General features: G+C 39.1%; 1 protein-coding gene across 1 annotated transcript in view; it reads left to right on the top strand.

Moving 5' to 3' along the window:
* The window catches only part of eys (eyes shut homolog), a 147,732-nt gene that overhangs the window by 104,280 nt on the left and 22,818 nt on the right, over nucleotides 1–20,634 (top strand). The window contains exons 40-41 of the mRNA XM_068567429.1: nucleotides 5,838–5,988; nucleotides 19,560–19,668. Of these exons, the coding sequence (XP_068423530.1) occupies nucleotides 5,838–5,988; nucleotides 19,560–19,668 (260 nt within the window). The remainder of the gene's footprint in view (nucleotides 1–5,837; nucleotides 5,989–19,559; nucleotides 19,669–20,634) is intronic.

Here is a 20,634-nt window from a genome sequence, read left to right as displayed (position 1 = left end):
TGTTTGCACCACATGGCTGTTCATTTCCTGGTGAATTTAGTGGTTCTAGTTTTGTTAAAGACATTATTCAGGAAATCCTTGCAACTGTCAGATGGACACTCCCCCGTACTCAGAATACAGTATATTTCTCATTCATGTTCTTACATGCGTTTCAATATTTGATTGGGGATACCTTTACAGAATTTGGGAGGTACATGAAGAGCATCTTAGTGGAGTTAGGCTAAAAGAAGTTCACATTGGAAAAAAATGCTGAAGTTACTTATCAGATGTGATATGTGTCAAAGTGAATTAGAATCAGATCAAAATCTCTTCACCTGCACCTTGTCATATTGGTGCCTCGTATTTCCACTGCCACCCGTTATCTGGTCGCGTTGATCTTAAGTCACTGCTTGTCTAAGTCTTCCGTGGATTAGTTTGAAAAATAATGTCTGCTGTGACATCCATCGTCCCTAGATTGCATGTTAACTCTTAAATAAATAAGAAAACATATTAAGAATTTTAAATCGGTCAGTTCAAATAAACCTTCACCATTCTTTAATCCAGCACCGTATTTACAATATTTCCCTGCCGCAGCACACGGAAGCCAGAGAGCAGAGCCTTGTCATGAAAAGAGATGAATGTTCAGAAAGCATATATAGAGGGCACAGTGCCTTTTATCTCGTAAAGCTTCCTGCCTCATAGTGCACCATCTTTTTCACATCAGAGGAACTGAAAAGAAAACTCCAGAGATCAAACAGACAAAGTTAATCAGAAGAGAACCAAAAGACATGCATTGAGATGCAGAGAATCTCCTCGCCAGACCTGCTGCTTATTCTCCACTCCCTTCTTTACACCTCTCCCTGAAGCAAACATGCAAGTCTCCCTCTGGACTTCAATTGTCAGATCGAGAAGAGAAATACAAGAAGGTGGAAAGAGAGGGAGAGAGAGGGAGAGGGAGGAGACCGAGGGGGCGAACGGGTGACAGGCACTGACAAAAGGACGAACGCTCTGTTAGGCTCGGTGCAGAGTAACAGGGCCATGGGGACAGCAGGGAACAATATCCCACAGAAGAAAAATTGCAAAATAAAAGATGGGGCAACATTGAAATCTATGGTAAATAAATAATATTTGTCAACAAATGAGTTATGTTGCTTAGCGAGAACAACTGCTTTGAAAAGACTCAGTGTTGCAGTGACTTGTGTTGTTTTTGCTGCTGCATTCATTAACTCTCAAGTCTCAACTGCAGCAGTAGTCGAGCAATAATAATGATCGATGATTATATGTCGAGAATCAGTCTCTGGTGGTTGTAATATGTTGGCAGTACAACACAACATTTGATGCATGTTTCCATTAGGTTTTTTTCAAGCTTTCCTGAAAAAGTTCTCACATCTGAAAAATGTTTTGAAAAAATGCTCCTCTTCATCCACAACAAACAAAAAAAAAGATGTCAAAAATAATAGTTTGAGGCAGGGAAGTCAAAGTTGGAATATTAAGATGTGCTTCTTTGAATACACAGGAATTCTTGCCAAAAACTAGACAAAAAAAGTGAGACTTTCTAACCCTCATATGGTATTATATTCATTTAGAAACACTGGGTTTAAAAAGATATGCTCTGAAGCTGTTTGCCACAGACACTGCATCTGAACATTTAGTGATGATGCTGGACTGGTCTTTATCATACTGAGAGCTGTTTCTAATATTCTTTGTGTTTATGTATGTATTGTATGTATGTTTTGTCTGTCTATGAGGACAAATGAAACACTTTTTAACATAATGTCGTCCACTACAACGGCATCTTTTTTCATATCAAAAACAGCAATTACAAAAACAAGGCTCATCAATGTTTTTTTGGTGTGATTTAAACCATTGAGCATATTTAAGGCTCTGTTAAAGAATTCCAGCAAACGAAAGCAAAACTTTAATATGTGTCACTTTCTAATAACCTTTGGGAAAATCAAGGGGGCTGTACCAGATAACCAGTCCTGATGTCCTCATAACGGCCTGCATGTCGGGGATGTACTGTGGGGCAAGGCCACAGACAAGAGGTTACATTTTACATTCTTTGAAAATGAGCAACAAGCGAATACAGAGATCTTAGAACTGTGAGATCTCATCAAATGTAGTCTTTCTTGTCAAGGCATTTTGAAAAGGCTGGAATCAGCGCAGTGTCTTGCATAGTTAACCGACAAGAGGGATTTTTTTCATCGGCCTTTGACGAGAACCCTGTGATGTAATGTTTTTTTGTTTTTTTTTTATCACAGAGCAGTTTTGGTAATATTGCAAACATGGCTCAGCATTACATTTAGGTTTTGAGCTTTTTTTAAGAACTTGTTTCAGACCATTGCGGTTTCACTTTAATAACAAGTATGTACTTGTTCAGTTGCAGGCACATTTTGGACATACATTTTTATGTTTTGTTTTTTTTTAATTTTATTACTCTGATAAGAAATGTAGACCTGCTAGGAGCATATTCTAACTGAAAAACAGGAGACCAATTTTGTCAACCTTTGCATGTCTCTTCAAGTAGGATGTAATCTAACCAAATGCTGCAAGAAAATAAATACGTTTAGAAAATATATTTTCACCTCACAGCTTTGAGTACCTACTTTCGTCCTGTTGCAGCTATTTTGTGACACAGTGGAAGTCCTTCTCTTCCACAGAGTAAGCGTGAGGAAACAGTGGATTATCTGAGCAAGATAATTTCTTGTGTGGTCAATTCGGCAACAGCGGTTAGTAATATAGCTCTGTGAAGTGCATCCCTGTTGAGTCGTAGGACAGGGAAGGCCTCCAAGTCGGCTTAAAAAATGCATTATCAGAGTGTAGCATATTAAGCTAAGCATAGCCTCCCTCTGACAAAGAGACAGGGATTTTCTGTATGCCCTTCTTGCCCTGGAGGAATTGTTCAGAGCTCTCATATCGGCTGCAATGCAGCCCTGAAACAACAAGCAGAGCTTTTGCGCCGTTTTCCTGTAGTGTCCAAATCCTCCATCCATGCCATTACTTCGTGAAAGATGGCACACACACACATTGGGAAGGCTGTCTCTGCAGCCCACACACCGCTGTCCAAGCCCAGCGAGCTACACCAGCCCTCTTACTGAAGCCTGGCTCAATTGTCACTGTGAAATCCAAGGGGTCAATGTTGCTCCTACTCGGTAGCGCTCACAGCATTTTTGGCTCCCTGTCGATGTCTCTAATCCAGCTGTGAAATGTGTCTTACTAAAACACCCTGGAACATTTTAAGTGTCTTTAACAGGGCGGTATTGCTGTTCTGTCTTCTGATCTACAGCCATGTTTTCCCGGACAGTGCCACAAAAGTTGTAAGCTCTCTCTATTATCTCTGTCTCCCTTACATAGATGTACTCTTTTGTTGCTTGTCTTCACATGTCTTCTGTGACGGGAGGGAATGATGTGCACCCTCTCTCTACCTCCCTCGTGAAGACCTATGTATCCCATGTGGAAGGATTAATGATGCTGCTGTCTGTTGCTCCCCCTCTGCACTGTCTCACTTGCAAGAGACTGTGCAATTTGTGATATACTGTACTGGAGTCTGAGAAGTGGCATATCTAATAATGCAACATCACAAGCAGCACCTGGTGACCATCCTCTTGGTAGCCGTGCAGGATCAGATCTACCTGTCAGTCATGGTGGAAGGAACTTCTGTTCGGCGGAAAGCCTCTTGCTTTATACCTTCCACCTTCCTTGATGAAAGCAACTTTAATGACAAGATCAGTAGATCACAGAAGTGGATATTTCCCTTTTTAGTTAGAAAACTAACAGCCAAGAGTGGGCCGAAGGAAGCCTGGTTGCTGAAGCAAACCCACATAGCTCAATGCTACCAAGCTAGTTAAGGCTGAATAGGCTAAAACGCTAGGCGATATGCTACTCTGTGTTGCTAGCCAGCTAACGCTAACCCTTTGGTATTGTTCCTGGTTGACGATTGCTAACATTTACATTAAATAATACTAACCTTAGAAGTACACTTCCCTAAAAAAAATGGAGCATAGACTTTATCAATCAATTAATCAATTAATTTGTTGTAGGGATACAACTTCATTGAAATGCGATCCCGTCACATCCTTCAATTTATTCACCATAAACACACAGACTTTATCCTTTCTTGCCACAGTCCTGTGATCTGTTCTGTCAGCCATGGTTGAATGTTGCAGTCCATCCAGGATTAAGAAGTTTCATGGACATTAGTCATGTGTCATTAGTCATTAGACATTTTGCATTTTGTGCATTTTTGGACAATGAGTCTATGCCATCGATTGACTTGCTTTCATAGCCAGCGTAAACTGGCCATTCGGAGTACTGCAGTTTTTGGCAATTCAGCGTTGGCTTCATTTTTCAGTGTCAGAGGTTGCCACTTGGTAGTAGTCCCAGACCCCATGATGACACTGTGGTATGTAGAGATGATTAATCACACTTATCCTCACACTGGTGCAGTCCTGGTGCATTGTCCTGTGAACCATTATCACAGTCAGTGCTTCATCAAATGAAGAAGATAGCTTCATAGCTTGTATTCTGAGAGGACCAGGTTGGTGCATGTCTAAATGACATGAGGTCCAAAGGTTGCTTTGTGGTCCATCATGCCAGTTTGCACAGGTGGTGTGATGGATCCAAGTTGAATGCTATAATATATTTAAAAAAGAGGGGTGTTGCATAAAGACTGAACCTATCTTAGACCATCAGGATATATAGTCTGGGGCAGTTTGGTGATATCTTGTACTCCTTGTTCCCTGTTTTTCTACTAGTGTATTAAAAATAAAGAAAATAAACATGCACTTTATTAATCGTCTTGGGGAAATTCTTCTCTGCATTTGACCCATCCTTGGTTAAGGAGCAGTGAGCTGCCTTGAGAGGTGCCTGGGGAGCAGCTAGGGGTTAAGTGTCTTGCTCAGGGACACTTCGACACTGGGACTATGGAGGGACTGGGAATCAAACCGGGTACCTTGCGGTTACGGGACAACCACTCATCCCCGGCTCATACAGTGGCCCCTAAAATTATTATGTGAAGTTCACAACAATGTGAATACGGTCTAGATACAGTCTTACCCTTTTGCTGTACGGAGTTGTTTGTTGGCAGGCAGGAAACCTCCCTCTTGTTTTTTTGTATTTTATTGATCCAGACAAGAATGGTCCTGTGGTCAACAATATCATATTAATCAGGTTCTACTAGCCGGGTATGTCTAGGTTCCTTTGAGTCACACATGCTCATTTTAGTACAATATAGCATGCAGAGCCACCAACTCTCACGGTTTCGCCGTGTGACACACGCTTTTTCATGTTTTCACACGCCACACAACCAATATCTCACGGCACAAAAAAGTCTGAGACGCGTTCGTTCCTTTTTAAACTCCCCGACGATAGATGGCGCTAAGGAGCGCATCCGTAAACCTATTCGCTGCATAGACATCCTGTTTACCCCAAACAGACACAGTTGCGCAACTGTGGGACCGCCGGTAGAGGATCAGAGAGACTGAGGTATCTGGGCTTTTGAGTGTCACGCATTGAAGGTTTTTTTTTCAAAAGTTGGCAGCTCTGTAGCATGTATGTTTGCTGCTTAATAGGATAGGTGGATTGGGATTCACCCTGAGCACAAGATAGTTACTCACCACTATGCTTCTGTCAAACTATGTTTTCTTCTAGAACATGTCTCCATTATCATCTTATTGAAACATTTTTATTTAATTTCACGCACGCATGGGGGACTCATTTTCTCTGTTCATTCTCTGAACATTGCTGTTCAGTATCTTGAGAGATTCCCCTGGAGTAATTTCATGATTTTTGTTGACAAAATGTATTATTTGGCACTAGAAACAGAGACTCATCATTAAACAATTTCCTTACCATTTCAGCTCAGCAGCAGAACTTTGGGGATCAGTTCCTTCATGTGTTCCTTCAAGATGGACGCCCTGTTGCTGAACTTGGATGTGGTGGCAGTCATGTTGTAAATGCAGCTACAGACCAGAACATCAATAATGACAGATGGACACCAATCACAATTCGGTATGATATGTCTCCTATGTTCCTCTCTATTCTCTAATATTGTATGGAAACTACTTTTTGTAATCAGTTATGAACAGGATATCTATATTATTAACCATGATTTGATGTAATAGAAGAAAAAAAAAAATCAGGTGAGGATTTGCACATGGCAGCTATTCAGCTAGTTCCCCCTGGCCAAATTCAATATGCAACTTAACTTTGCTTTTTTTTGCTTTTTAGTAGAATTTGTTGAGGTTTGAGAAGCAAAATAAACTCTATTAAGTTAAGAAAAACTATACATAATCTACAGTAGGCTACATATACGGTACACTATCTAATTTGATCCCATGTTGGGTGCAATAAAGTATTGTTGGCTTCTGACAGCTGGGTGCTAAAAACATCTGCCTGAAAGATACAATGTTTGTAGTCACCAATTAAATACTTTTAAAAGTGTGCAGTGCTCATTGCTTCCCACTTGCATTATATTCAATAGGATCTCAAAACAAGATTATATGTCATGGTGTCTTTGATAAAAAAAAAAAACCTTGTGAAAGCGTGTCTATCCAGAAGCTCTCCTCATCAGTATGGATCAGATAATTAATTATAATTACATTAAGCACTAGAGAAGAAAGCTTACTATATTAGACATTTCCCCACTGTAATGTACTGGTTCCTTCTGCACCTCTGGCAATGGGGGTTTGGGGTTGGGACACACTTTCAGGGAAAAAAACGTGATTAAGTGCTCTCTTGTTTAGTTTCTGCATGCCTGTGCCCCACCACGTGCAGCTGGTGCCCTTTTTATATTTTGCATCGCTGCCCCTCAGACAGCCTGAGCACGTCACACACTTCCAGAAATGTGCAGTCCCTGACCTGCGTCCAGAAGTCAGTCACATAAACAAAGAACATTGTCAAGTGTGTCGGCACTGTTGGGTTTAGCATGGTGAGTAGAAAATTAAAATATATTCAGCGATTCTGAAACTTAATTCAATAATTTAAACATAAACTAGCGTAAATCACTTTTATTCAACCGTGTCATGTATTTGAGTTCTAATCATGTACGAATAAAATACCATTCCTTCTACCTTCTTTAAGTCAGCACAAACAAATAGTGGTATGCTAAATACAAACTCTATATTACTCACTGTATGGCAGACTGTGAATATATATATTAGGGGTGGGCACGATAACGCGTTAACGCAAGATTAATCTGGCAATCCTTTAACGGCGTTAACTACTTGATCATGTGTTAACTGCATGTTGTTTTTTTTGCATGTTTTTTTTTTTATCCATGCAGAGCACTTTAGAGCAGCATCACTTATGGAGCTTTACTCTTCTCTCAAAGAGGAGAACTTTCCTCGCATCACAAGATGTTCAGTGCACTTGTTCAAGCCAACACAGACTGGACTTTTCTCATTGAGGAAAAAAAACGAACTGAAAAATATGAAAAACACTTATTGCTTTTGCATAAAGAAAATCAATTGCTGGTCTTTAACATAGATCTTAAAAGGTAAGAAACAGACTGAACATGGACAAAAGAAGGAGTGGTTTGTCCCTCACAGGGACCCTTACTACTTAATAGTAGCTGTTCAAAAAAAAATAAATAATATATATATATATATATATATATATATATATATATATATTTATAAACTATATATGTATGTATGTTAATTTATTGTTGCTCCAGAGTGCTGTTATATTGTTCTGATAACATTACTTTAAAATAAAAGCATGCAATATACCAGTTTTTTACTTCATTGTTGAATTTGGCGCATTATGCGATTAATCCCAGAAAAATCATGTGATTAATCGCGATTCATTTTTTTCAACTATGCCCACCCCTGTGTCTGTGTGTGTGTGTGTGTGTGTGTGTAAATATATATATATATATATATATATATATATATATATATATATATATATATATATATATATATATATATATATATATATATATATATATATATATTAACTCAACATTTTTATTTTTAGCAGGCAAAAATGGGAAAAATATGTTTCAATCCATGGCACCTTGTAGATCACTTGCAGGCTGTTGACAGAAATATTTAGGATCATTAACCTTTGATATTCAGTCTGCTGTGGAAAATGGCCATTTCAGCTAATGGTTGCAGGACGTTTACAGTAAGTGAATGAGATCCTCTGATCTTGACTGCAAGAGAAGACAAACGTCACACCTTCTGAATGACTCAGTCTTTTTCTCCTACTTATTTAAAAAATAGTTTTATCTTGTATGGGTTGCATTGCACATGGTGCAATAAATACTTCACTGAATCAAAAATATATTTCATGCAGGTTGAAGCCTTGTTATGGGTCAATGACCCCCATCAATGGATACATGACTATTAAAATGTAATCTAAAATAAAATGCACACTTCAGCACAGTATTCAAATGACTTTAAATAATATTCAACAGTCCAATAATTACATATTAATGTATGGTACCATTTTCAAACTAGTTATCATTAGCAAGCTTACATCTTATTTTAAAACATGAAAGAATATGTAATTAAACAGTCAAGTACATTCAATAATTGAGTAAATTACTGTATAGACTGCTGTTTTCACTAAAAAGTAATTGTACATTTTGCAATGAATAGAAATTGTGTCCATATCAAAATCAATGTGTCGAACTAATTGTGTTGTATTGTAGCATTTCTAAAGATCCCAGTTTAGACACAACTAAGAAGTATGCAAATGTATTTATGTTGTGTGTATGTGTACACTGCAGTGTATAAACTGCATAGCAGAAACTCAAATGGAGTCAGATGGTTACAGCTAAGTTAGATAATTTAATAATCAAAAGCAATGACCTCTGTTAACTTCCCACGCTTGTCACTAGATTTAGCAAATTAATTTAGACATATCCCCAGGTGAAATCATGTCTTTAGAGCCACCAGAACCCCTGATTTGTGTGCTACTCTTGCTACTCTTTTTGATTACAGTTGTAGTTTGGAAAAACAGTTGACTTCTCAGCATTCGGCAACAAATTTGGTACCAAATGTGAAACCTGATCCACATGCATTTGCACTACTTGCTGGTCTCATCCAAATAGGTCTGATCACAATGCTTTCCCATGCACAGCTTATCCTCTGTCTCCATACACTGGCTTACAGCCTGTGTAAGCCAGTGGGAGAAATGAGAGAGGGCCTGCTGCTGAGCTCTGCCTCTATTTATTCTTGATCGGTTCAGCAATTTTATTCATATGCAAATGAGCGTATGACATCATCTTGTCTTGTTTGAGCATTGAATACCTTCTTTCCTGGATGATGGTTGGCAACACTGAATGCAGCTGCTTGAACTTGCCGTCAGCATCTACCCAGTGGAGGGCAGTAGTTGTATTTAACTGTAAATAATCCAAGCAACAATGACCACACAGGGAAAATGCAAATTGCCTGATATCGTTTTAACACAGACTCAAAACCATCTTTTTTTCAAATTTCTCGCCTCTTCCACACACTCTTATTTTCAACCCACCGATCTTATTGTCATCTCAAGCACTATTCTAAGGACAGCAGAACGGGAAAAAAAGCATTTGCTTTTTGCTTTAATTTTTGCACCAATGCAACGTTGTTGACAGGAAGAAGTTGTATGGCACGACACCTCTGTTCAATATTGCAATGTTCCATGAAAATAAGAAGTTTGCTTCCTTGATATTTTTCCATGCTCAGCTTCAAAAACTGGAGTTTATATTATAAAAGTATTGCTTGTAGTTACACGGATGAGTACGAGCATGCAAAATAATGTGGAGAGCTATTTAAAACCCCTCTTGTGGGTGGTCAACACAGCTGTGGTTGAAGCTTAAATGTTTTACCTTTAAATTGTGTCCGCTCCAATATCGACACAATTTAGGTAATATATGTCAATAAATGAAAAATATATACAGTGTATTCCAAACATCAGCTTAAAACCCTGCTAAGGAATGTCAGGCTTTCTTAACTCTGTACCCAGTTATTTCTGAGCAACAGAGGAGAGCTGTTTAGTGGTTTTACACTACATCCATTTCACTCATTATCCCAAGCAAAGAGATAAAAGACATTGTGAATATTTAATCAAGAGTTTATCAGCCTGTTCTGACAGTAAAAATATAACTGAATGGATCACATGTTCCTTTGTAGAGCAAGATTGCACTAAAATTACCAGAACAATTCATACCAACTGCCATATACAGTACGTCAAACAAACAGGGTAGAACTTTCTTAAAAATTAGCATATTAAAGCTTATATTTATTCAGGTGTTCTATCAATAGTTATTTAGATTGTCTGAATATAATGATGATAAGTTGTATTGTTTTTCTTTTTTGTGAAAATGTGTAATAGACAGGCAGATTGATAGTAGATGTGAAATGCTCAAAATATAACAGCTCTAAAGTATGTTTTCTGTTTCTGGAAACGTTAAATCTTATGTTTCTACAATTAAATCTACTACCGATTTGTGCCATTATATAGACTGTTATAGCGAGACAAAAAGCCACTACCAAAATGCCCTGTGCTGCCATATAATTTCATAAAGGGCAGTGTGCAGGGAGGGGCTGTGTCATTTTTCATTTGGGGAGGACGTGTTTGTTGTTGACTTGTTTTTTGATGTCGATATGTTTTCCTTTGGGGATGTGCGGGGCAATTCTACTACGATTAAAGTTTAAGAGTGGCAGACTCCTATCGCTCCCCTGGTCATTTGCGAGGGTGGGTACATTATTGGTTGAATCCCACTGTGCTTAGCATTCACTGTTGAAGTAATTTTCTTTCTCACACAGTCAAAGAGCAATGAGGATGACGCATGTAACTCTCCGGCATCACATTTCTTCCCTTGTCACAAGTGAACTCAGAGTCCCAGGCAGATATGGTTATTTAAATGAATGCCACTTTTGTGGGTGCATTTATTCTGCAGTCAGAGGAATGGGAGTAGTATGGCTCTGGCTTACTTGGAGTTTTCTTTTTTTTATGATGGAGAATACATGTATAAAAACTCAGCGGTTTTGCTGTATATGTCGATGTCTTCATAGACCAGAAAAAAAAATGCCAGTAGGAGCCTTGCATAAATACTTTGCCATTAGATCTGCAAATTTCTCACAGTTCTTTTAACTTCTTTGTCGGATGGTGTTGAAATGTAATGCTTGATCACAGAAAGTACAGGCACCAGAATACCTTGCCTGTCTGCATATGTGGTGATTGGATGGAGTATTGTTTCATGTCATTGTATAATTCAGGCTAAAATTGCTTCTTGCGTAACTTATGTGTTTCAACCAAATCAACCTTTTCTGGCCAAGGGGCACTGCATGGAAAAATATTATTATACTTTGTATGTACACTGGATAGACGTAACATTAATTAATATTTTAATTACTAATTATGTAATCTAATTTTGAAGCAAGGAATATCTGCCTGTTTATCTTTCTGTAAGTCCTTTGCCTATCTCGAGAACCACTCATCAGATCTACTTCAAACTTAAAGGGTGTGTTGCTCTCGGGACAACATGGAGTGCTTTTTCAAATTTGGTGCAATTTAGGCGTGTTCAAGATGAACAAACTTTGAATACAAAATTAAGTCCTTTGTATCAGCAGCTCCCACAGGGCTCTCCTGTCCAATGTGTGGTCTGCACAGGGCAGACAGCGGCACATTGCTTTAACTTCTGCTGCTGGATCATGGATATAGCTTGCTAACGCTACATGAATGGGGCATAACTTTACAACCAAGTTGTTCTTCACTTCCCTAAAGATAATGAGCCCGAGTGGACTGCTGTTGTGTTTTCAAAGAACACAATGCACAAGAGAACAAACTGCTCTTAACTGTAACTCTGTATTAGCATCCCTGGGCCTTTACGTTACTCAAACAATGGCGACTTCCCCTTAGGTTGCCATGCCTGACCTATATATCCCCCTGGATCCTCAGTTCTTACATGTAAGGCTTCCTATTGTCATCAATCAAGCATGTTATGAACATCTATGTACCAACATACATTTATAACAAATACCATATCTACTCTTTTGAGAGAACAAAGGGTAGACTACTTTTGTCTCCTCAGACCTTAGAGGATTATCTTTCCTTTTGTTGAAAGGTCTGTTCCTACCTAAATTCTGTCAGGAAGAATGTTACCACTTCCATGATTATTTAACCAAACAAACATAGGCATTGACAATTCCTTATATTTTCACTAATTAGCTGCTTTAAACTACATTTATAGAAACATTAACATAGGTTGGATTTCTTTCCTTTAAACAGTACCTGTGACAACTTTTCTTTATACATATACTTGATTACCAGTTCACAGGTTAAGCCTACGAGGTTCAACTATGATTGATTTCAGTGTAGCCGTCTCTGAAGGTGTAAATTGCAGTACCACAGCAGGTGATAAAGGACTCTGCTGAGGAGTTGGCTCAAGTTCATTTCTGTGGTGGAGAACCTCCGTCTCGTGCAGATGTGTGTAGAGGCATCAGGTGCTGGGGATTGGAGTGGTTCTCAAGCCCAGTTCCAGATAACTTACATCAGTTACCCAAACCCGTTCTCCTGGTGACAAGACCCTGATAGTTTTGACACGGTGACGTCTATTCTTAGCATCTGCAAACGTGACAATGCAGGGTCCAGCTGAGAAGGATGAACTGGCACGGTTGATTTTAAATTGAATTAATGAATTGAATGTAAACCGTCAACAAAGTTGGTGGACCTGGTGTGAGACAATAGTGCAATCCCAATGTACCTTGAGATATAATCAACGACAAGCAGATAAAATTTGCTTCCCAGGACAAACAAGTCCTCCCCAACCTTTAATGGATGTCTTGCATTTGCACCATTTTGTTCATTTGCTAGCTGACGCTAGGCCACCAAACATACTTGCTAGCACACTCTTTGCACTGCCCTTTGTGTATTTTTGGCTGTAGCGATTGCCTATGGCAGTGACGATGTGACCCAACAAGAGGACCACCGTGCTCTTGGAGAGTTTGCGTTTCAGGGTGACGCTTGTCTTTTTCCAGTTGTAACAGCATGGAGCACCCCCCCCAGCAAAAAAAAAAATCAATGTGGCAGCCTTCTAGCTCAGGGGCTGGGGCAATGCCAAATGGAAGACAGTTAAAGTGAAACCGCTGAAAGGGTGTAATGCATGTTGTGTACTTGGCTGGTTCCTCAGTAAGTGAAATCTGCCAAAGCCCCATGTTGGCATCCAGTTTACTGAATGTCGTTACTCCGGCAAGCGTTCCAAGGCTCTGTTCCACTGATGAACTCATTCAAACAGGTCAGGTCCACACACAACTGCACCTTCTCACCATCTTTCTTAGGTACGATCACTATGCCAGCGCACCAACCAGTTGGCTCTTCCACGTGGCTGATGACACTCATGCTTTCTATTCGCTGGAGCCCCTATTGGTTGGACAATAACCAAGCAATGGCAGTGGAATTGTCCTGGCTGTTTTTCAAAGAAAGTGGCTTGTCCCCCTGTTTAATCTTGATCGCGTATGATCGTTGTACCGCACCTAGGCTACTTCATAGCTTGACGTAGCTTGGCTTGAGGGTCGTCAGGTCTATGCTGTCAACAATTTAAGGCCTAGAAAGGGCTAGAAACTCAAGCAAGGGCATGCTCAAGTTGTTGACCACATAGACCTTAACCATGGTTTGCCTGGTTTCCTATCTTCAGCAGCAGTCTTGTGAACCCCAACCCATCTTGAAGAATCCATCCTGGAGCAAGCAAAGGTTTCTTTGCCTTATGCAGAACAGGCTGCTGTGATTTGGAAACAAAAAACAAAAAAACTTAGCAGTGCACTTGTGTGAGCTTGTGAGCTTTTCGACTTTTGCTCCTTGAGCTGTGTGGCTTTGCCCCATTACTTTTTAATTTGTCAACTTTGACCTTGTCCTTTAGCTGTCTGTCTTTAAACACTCTCTACCCAGCTGATATGCATCTGTTTTACACCGCTGGCATCACTCTTCAGTGTGTTTTGATGTCTTCTGATTGTCTTGCCATGTTAATGGCTTTTTTTCAGCTCTATTTTTCTCGCATTTGCATGTGTTCCAAGAGTCGTGTGTCCGCCAGCTCTACCACAATCCGGTCTCTGATAAGCTCATCGTGCAATGTCCCATAATTGCAGTGTTTAGCCAATGCATATGGGGCAGTGACAAATACATCAATAGTTGTGTTTGCATCTTGCTTGCACATATTAAAACGTGCACGTTCGTAAACAATATTCTTTTTCACAACAAAGAACAACTAAAAGCTATCCCTCACGTTAGCGCATTGGCGCTCGTCTGCATCACTGAGCTTCAAGCCTCTCAGGACATCATTGGCTTTGTCTCCCATACAATGGATAAAAGTATTCACATGATTCTCTTCAGAACAATTAAAAAATAATCAACATTGCCTTATTATTCTTATTCAAACAAAAAGTCTTTATTGAACGATAAAAGCAGAAATGTTTAAATAACTCACGATTGTTGACGAGACTAGTTCATTGCCAACAACTAATGTAAATTTGAGAACATTCCTCCATGGAGGAAGGAGTATATTTGGAGCCGAGAGCCTTGGTTATCTCCTGACAATAAAGAAACAATTATTAAGGTGTGTTAGCTGGAGTGGTAGTGGGACTTGTAGTTTCAAAATAACACAAAATGAACGTAGAACAGCTGCTTCCATTAAGAATAAATATGTATCAACCAAATACATTTACACAGACAGACTTAGTGGTTGTTACCTAAATCCTTTTGACTTAACTGTTGAGAAGAGGTGCAGGCCTTTAATATTAAACTGGGTAACAGCCCTTTGACACTTGTCCACTCTTTCCTGTATCCTTTCCCCGAGTGTAAAGGGACTTGGACTGGGACCGGTAGAGGAAGGGGTGGTGGGCTCAATCATAGTTGCAGCCTCAGCCTGACTATCTACAAAAAGTTCCCAGCAAAAGAATTAGCTGAGCAATTACCTTTCATTGATGAGCCTATTCTTGTTATCAAACTCTGATGGCATTGCTAACGTTACCTGCAGTGGACGAGGATGTACAGCTGCTCGCCTATCACTTTGTATTTTCCCGTGAAGTAGAAGTACACAGTAGTAGGATATACAGTTGAGATACATATGTCTTAAGTGTTTTGGGAGGATTTAAGTTTTTTAAATGAATAAATAGTTAGAATAGTAACATCAAATATTTTTCAAATCTCAATATCATGATGCATCTATTGCTGTGTTGCCTACCTTGCCTATTGTTAAGTCTAGTGTTTTTGGCCTGTGAACCAGACTGTGGTTCTATTTCACTGGTGTCTCTGACCATTGCCAAGACTTGCGTGTGTGACACAACTATAACACGGCAGGTGTATTTCTGAGGACCAAAGGAAGTGCAGTATTGAGTGTGACGTTTTTTGTATAAGTGCTGCAACAGCAACACCTCAGGCCAAGCATGTGGCCCATCCTGAACAGACATGTTTTCAACTGGCACTGCACTCTTTATGATTTATTTATAGAAAGCCAATGGAACATGAGATGTCCTGACTTATGTTCTCTAAAGGTCAAGCTCCAAAAACACTGGATCCTAAAATGTGTACTATGCAACTTAATAGCAGCATGTGTTAGAGCCTCGTATTGCCCACGTCTTTGAACTTTACCCCATGTACACTGGCTTTTAGTTGGGATTTTGCTGCAGGGGAATCTAAGATAACCTTGCTTTCATCATCACTGTTATTTTCTGCGACTTTAAAAAGCTTTTCCAGAGCAACAGGAGACTTTACTCAACAGGCTGAGTATCACATAATTAAACACTTTAATGTTTAAATGTGATCATAAAGTCTTATTTTAATAGTCAATTCACTCACTATTGAATATTTTTCAATGTAATAATGCATATGTAGATGTGAAATGTTGCCTAGCAACAGCTGCCATAAGAGGAAGAAGAACAGAAAAGTCTTGTGAGAAGAAATGTCAAAGTCGTAGCAACGTTCTGCGTGTCTGAGGGTCTTGACGTGAATGAACGTCAAAGAAAAACTTAAGACACATGTATGAGTTCCTATTGTGTTCAGGTTAGAAACAGCTGTACCTCTTGTCACCTCAGCCAATACCTTGCTTGCTAATAAAGACCTGAGACATCTGTTAAGGGTCCATCCAGCTGCTCTGCATTTTGGGACACATATGAGCATGTAGTAAAACAATCACTGCTGTAATTAGTGGTCATCTAATGGGTAAAGTAATCCCTTTGCAATTTGAAAAAGTAATTAGTAACCATTAGTCACTTTCTGAAATATACAATAACAACGTACATAACTTATCCTTTCCCACTTTCCCACTGGGAAACCAACATTCATTTTAAAGGAAGTGCCATATGTCCAATTGAGTGAAATGAAGGTTCTGAATATTGAGCATTTAGTTCTTAAATCCACATCCTGTTGACACTGTCCAAATCTCAGGCAGCGTATGTTTATACATCAGACAGCAGTCAGTGTTGTATTGACAAATAGTCCCATAAAATATTCATTGAAGAAGCAACCAGCAGGACTGCCTGCTCACTTGAAATGTCTTTTGTAAAGCGACAATGCCAAGAAGCTTGCTGTGTGTTGTCTAATTGTATTGCTCGAGATATAATGATAGAACACAGGCTACCCAAATTAATTGAGGCTTGCCAGTCACAGCACAAATTATGCAGCAAATGTTGCAGTGCTGCGTGTGAGGAAGTCACTGCACCAGAGCACGCATTACAGTCAACGAAGGTTTAGATTATGGTCAGATACAGTGCAAGTTGCGCTTAGGAAAAACTAACAAACAGATCCCTCCTGAAATCAGGTGCAGTAGACGTGGTGGAGTGATGATAATGCATGATTATTAAACATGTTTTTTCTCTCTCTCTCTCTCTCTCTCTCTCTCTCGCTCTCTCTCTCTCTCTCTTCACATCTGATGTATAACTTAACTGCATGCTGTGCTAAGAATAATAACTATTAGGTGGTAGAGTACATCTTCCTTGTATATGTAACCTGTGTGACCCATTTCCATTGTATCTGCTCTCAGGTAAAACACACTACTGAGTATAGTCTTTAGTCTTTAGAACTAATAGACTCTTGACTCCAGATCACCAAATTGCTTGCAAATTATAAATTCACCACTATTATCATTTGGTTTTTGTAAGAATCTGGAATATGATTAGAATAATAAGCTATTTAAAAAAAAAGATGTAGGGTTAGAAAAAGAATCATCTTGCTTATCAGCCAGTGAAAACCGTTGCAAGGGCACCAGCACAGTGCATGATGTTTTACTGCCATCTGTTGCCAATACTTTCAGATGTTTTATGCAATAGTAATATTGTAATGATGATCCTCCCTCATTACTAATTTTCTTCAGGGGACTGGGAAGGAGGCACGTTTAAATAGTATAGTAAAGACACACACCTACATTCAGGTTTAACAAATACCTCTGTGTAAAGGTGCTGTGCAGAAAATATGTGCAAGGTCCCTGAACATTGCAGATAATATTTCAGTGTTGATTCTCAGGAATGTTGCAGTAGTACAGTTGCACTGAATTAGTCACACAGCAGACACGGTCTAAATGAGGATGTTAGAGATGACAAATCACTTATGATTAGAGCATTAGCCAGATGAAGAAATGCATAAATGATGATTGAGTAAGAAAAAATGATCACAGCCATATTGTGTTTTTGTGTGTTTGAAGAAAATGAAATATTCATACGTTTGTTTGTTTACCTCAAGTTGGGTATTTGCTGTTGTTGGTCCGATGAGACCCAGCACTGAATGGTGCACAGGGAGCCCAATATGAGATTACATAGCGTTTCATTTCTGAGTTAAAAGAAAGCCAGCCTCTTTTTCTTCTGAATAACTCCTGTGTTTGTTTGTTTGTGTGACATAATCCATTGTGGTGTCGTGTTTGTGTGTATTTGTTGGTGGTGATGATTTTGGGCTGTGGTACATATTGTAACTATCTAGCTACTACACCAAGTCAAGTAGGCATAACCATCTTTATAAACAGTCATCAACCCGGTGGAGCATTCAACTTGCTCACGAGAGTTCATCAAGTAACATCATCCTGTTTGCTTAGTATGCATGCTCTCTGTGTCTCACAGGAACAGTCTCTGCAGCATTAGCAGGCCAAATAAAAAGCTACTGTCGTAAGCACCAAAATATGCCTCAAATGCCCTCAGTAGGGGGGGTTAGTAACAATGTTGTGATGTTTCATACCTTACTAACACTAATTAAAGACATTGATTCATTTCAGTTCTTTACATTAGAATCGTGTTATGTTTTTGTGACATCGAGGCAACGTAGATTTCTGAAATCACTCACTGATAATGGCAGAATGACTTAAGAAACACACCAAGCACCCCGAAGACGGCGGGAGACATGTTATCCCTCCCTATAGGTTGCATGCTATATTTACGGTCATAAATGTGCCTTTCAGTGTGTGTTTGCTTACAAACCTGCCCTCGTGATTTCCATACAGCACCTGTAATCAGTCCTACCTGAAGTTGTATGCGTGGGATTGCCTCAGGGAGGCGTCCTGGAAGGCTGTTTCAAATTAGCAGGAGGGCGATTGCCCTGATTGTTTCCATCTGGTCATTTGAGAGGTTTCTCTCATCAACAGTAGTACAATAGGCATAAATGGATGAAAACATTTTACAGAATCAGATTAGCAGGTAATACATGTTCACAGGCAAACAATAAGAAATCTATGGAACAAAAGTGCATCATGTAGATTGCCCTCACTCAGGATCTTGTTTATATGCGTAGCAGAGAGTGTACAAGCTTTTGCACAATGTACAGCCCTGTAAAGAGGCTGCTACTGTATTATGCCCGTAGAAAGCCAATGATGAATTGGAAAGAAGCAATCACTTGACTTTGCAAAAGCTGGAATATGACACAAGTAGACCAGCTACTTAACATTATGGCTGAAACATTAATGGCTAGAGCAATTGTATATTTCCCTAGAGACACACTGGGGGGTCAAATGATAAAATTGTCTTCCTACTCATTAGGTTTATAATGTATATCTAGTTTGTGCCCTCATTTTTATCATCAATTAATCCTGAATGACATAATGAGCACTCTCACTCATGGTAATGTTTTGCAGGCTGATGTATTTCCTTTGTATTAATAATATTGTATTTGTTATAAATTTGAAATAGTAATGCAAAATATGTTCTAGACAGCATGCAAATGCAAATTCTGCTGGCTATTCTGCTGACATCTATGATGGCTGTCCTGTATTGACAGGCATAATGTGAATTTCGTATCTGTTGAGGAAGAAAAAAAAGTAAAGAATATCACCTCAGCACTGAGCAGAAACTTATTTTTGAACTGATTATTTTAATCCAGCTGTGGAAGCCATTCTCTGTTTTTGTTGTCTCCCCTGGGTTTTTAGGTTGTGGCGTGGGATACAAACGCACCATTGCCTCTAACAATATCCACCAATGCATAAAGTTTCTCAGGCAATAGTGTGTAATGTATACGTAGTCATCCATTTTTATAGCATAGTCTCAATGGTCACATTAGCAGCTTCATTGCTGTGACTGTTCTGTCTGTCTCCATCCGAATGTTTTTTAGGCTTCGTTGGATTTATTGTGAGTATCGGATATGACAAATCATGGTCTCACTCTGCTCTCTCTCAACAGATACAACCTGTCTGTTGGCCAACAGGGAGGGTCATGTATGATTGAAATAGCTGCAGATAATAGGACAGCTCAGCGTCGCGAGGAGTATGTGTCACACCCCGTGTCAGAGGTATGTCCAATCAACCCTTTGTCAGAACTATTTTCTCCCATTTGCATTTTGAACCCATAATCATGTGATTGGTATCACCTTCCTTTTATACATATACCTACATACATACACTCACATACACAGAAATTGTTAGGTAAGACAGTAATATAATGTGTCATGCGTGACTTCTATATGTTAGAACCACAGCTCTGTTCATTCAGTACGTTTAGTTAATGGTTGTTTCTTATTCCTGGAAATATTGTTGGCACTATATTCACTAGCAGAGTACATTATTGTCCTAACTTTTGCAATAGCAGGTTATTTTGAGGTTAAACCAACTCATGCAATATATATATATATATATATATATATATATATATATATATATATATATATATATATATATATATATATATATATATATTGTTTTTGTTATGTACATGTGGGCGTTCAGACAGAAAACAGCTCTACAGGTTTGGCCATGTAGCACATTTACTACATCCAGTGTATACCAACAACAATATCTTGGTTTTTGATTAGACAGTTTCTGATTCTGTGAAGAACTCACATCAACAACATCAAGTGTAGTAGATTAGGTGTATGTTATCAAAGCCAGCACTGCACACTGTTATTTAGGCAACAGCAGTTGCTTTATGAATGAATAACAGGAGCTTCCATTACAATCATGACCACCTGTTACATTATTTGCCAAGATGATCACACTTGGCAAATAATATCATTAATGGCAGGCATGTAAGACACAGCGATGTTTTATCACAGGCTGGTCTTTTCATTCCGGCTCATTAATTTGATTAACAACAGCTATATTTGTTATTAAATGAATATTTTTAGTTTTTTTTCACTTTTAAAGATGCTGAGAGGGGTTCAACCTTCCCACAGGCTCCACATGCCTCCCCTTCCTCAATGTGATTTATGGTCTTCTAATTTTAAGATGCCAAGATGTTTCTTTTTTTCCTTTTTTAATAA

Source organism: Clinocottus analis, unplaced genomic scaffold (assembly GCF_023055335.1).
Source record: "Clinocottus analis isolate CAN_PGR_092001 unplaced genomic scaffold, fCliAna1.0.p SCAF_8, whole genome shotgun sequence".
Classification (NCBI taxonomy): domain Eukaryota; kingdom Metazoa; phylum Chordata; class Actinopteri; order Perciformes; family Cottidae; genus Clinocottus; species Clinocottus analis.
The sequence above is the reverse complement of the archived record's forward strand: the minus strand, read 5'-3'. Positions and strand labels throughout refer to the sequence as shown.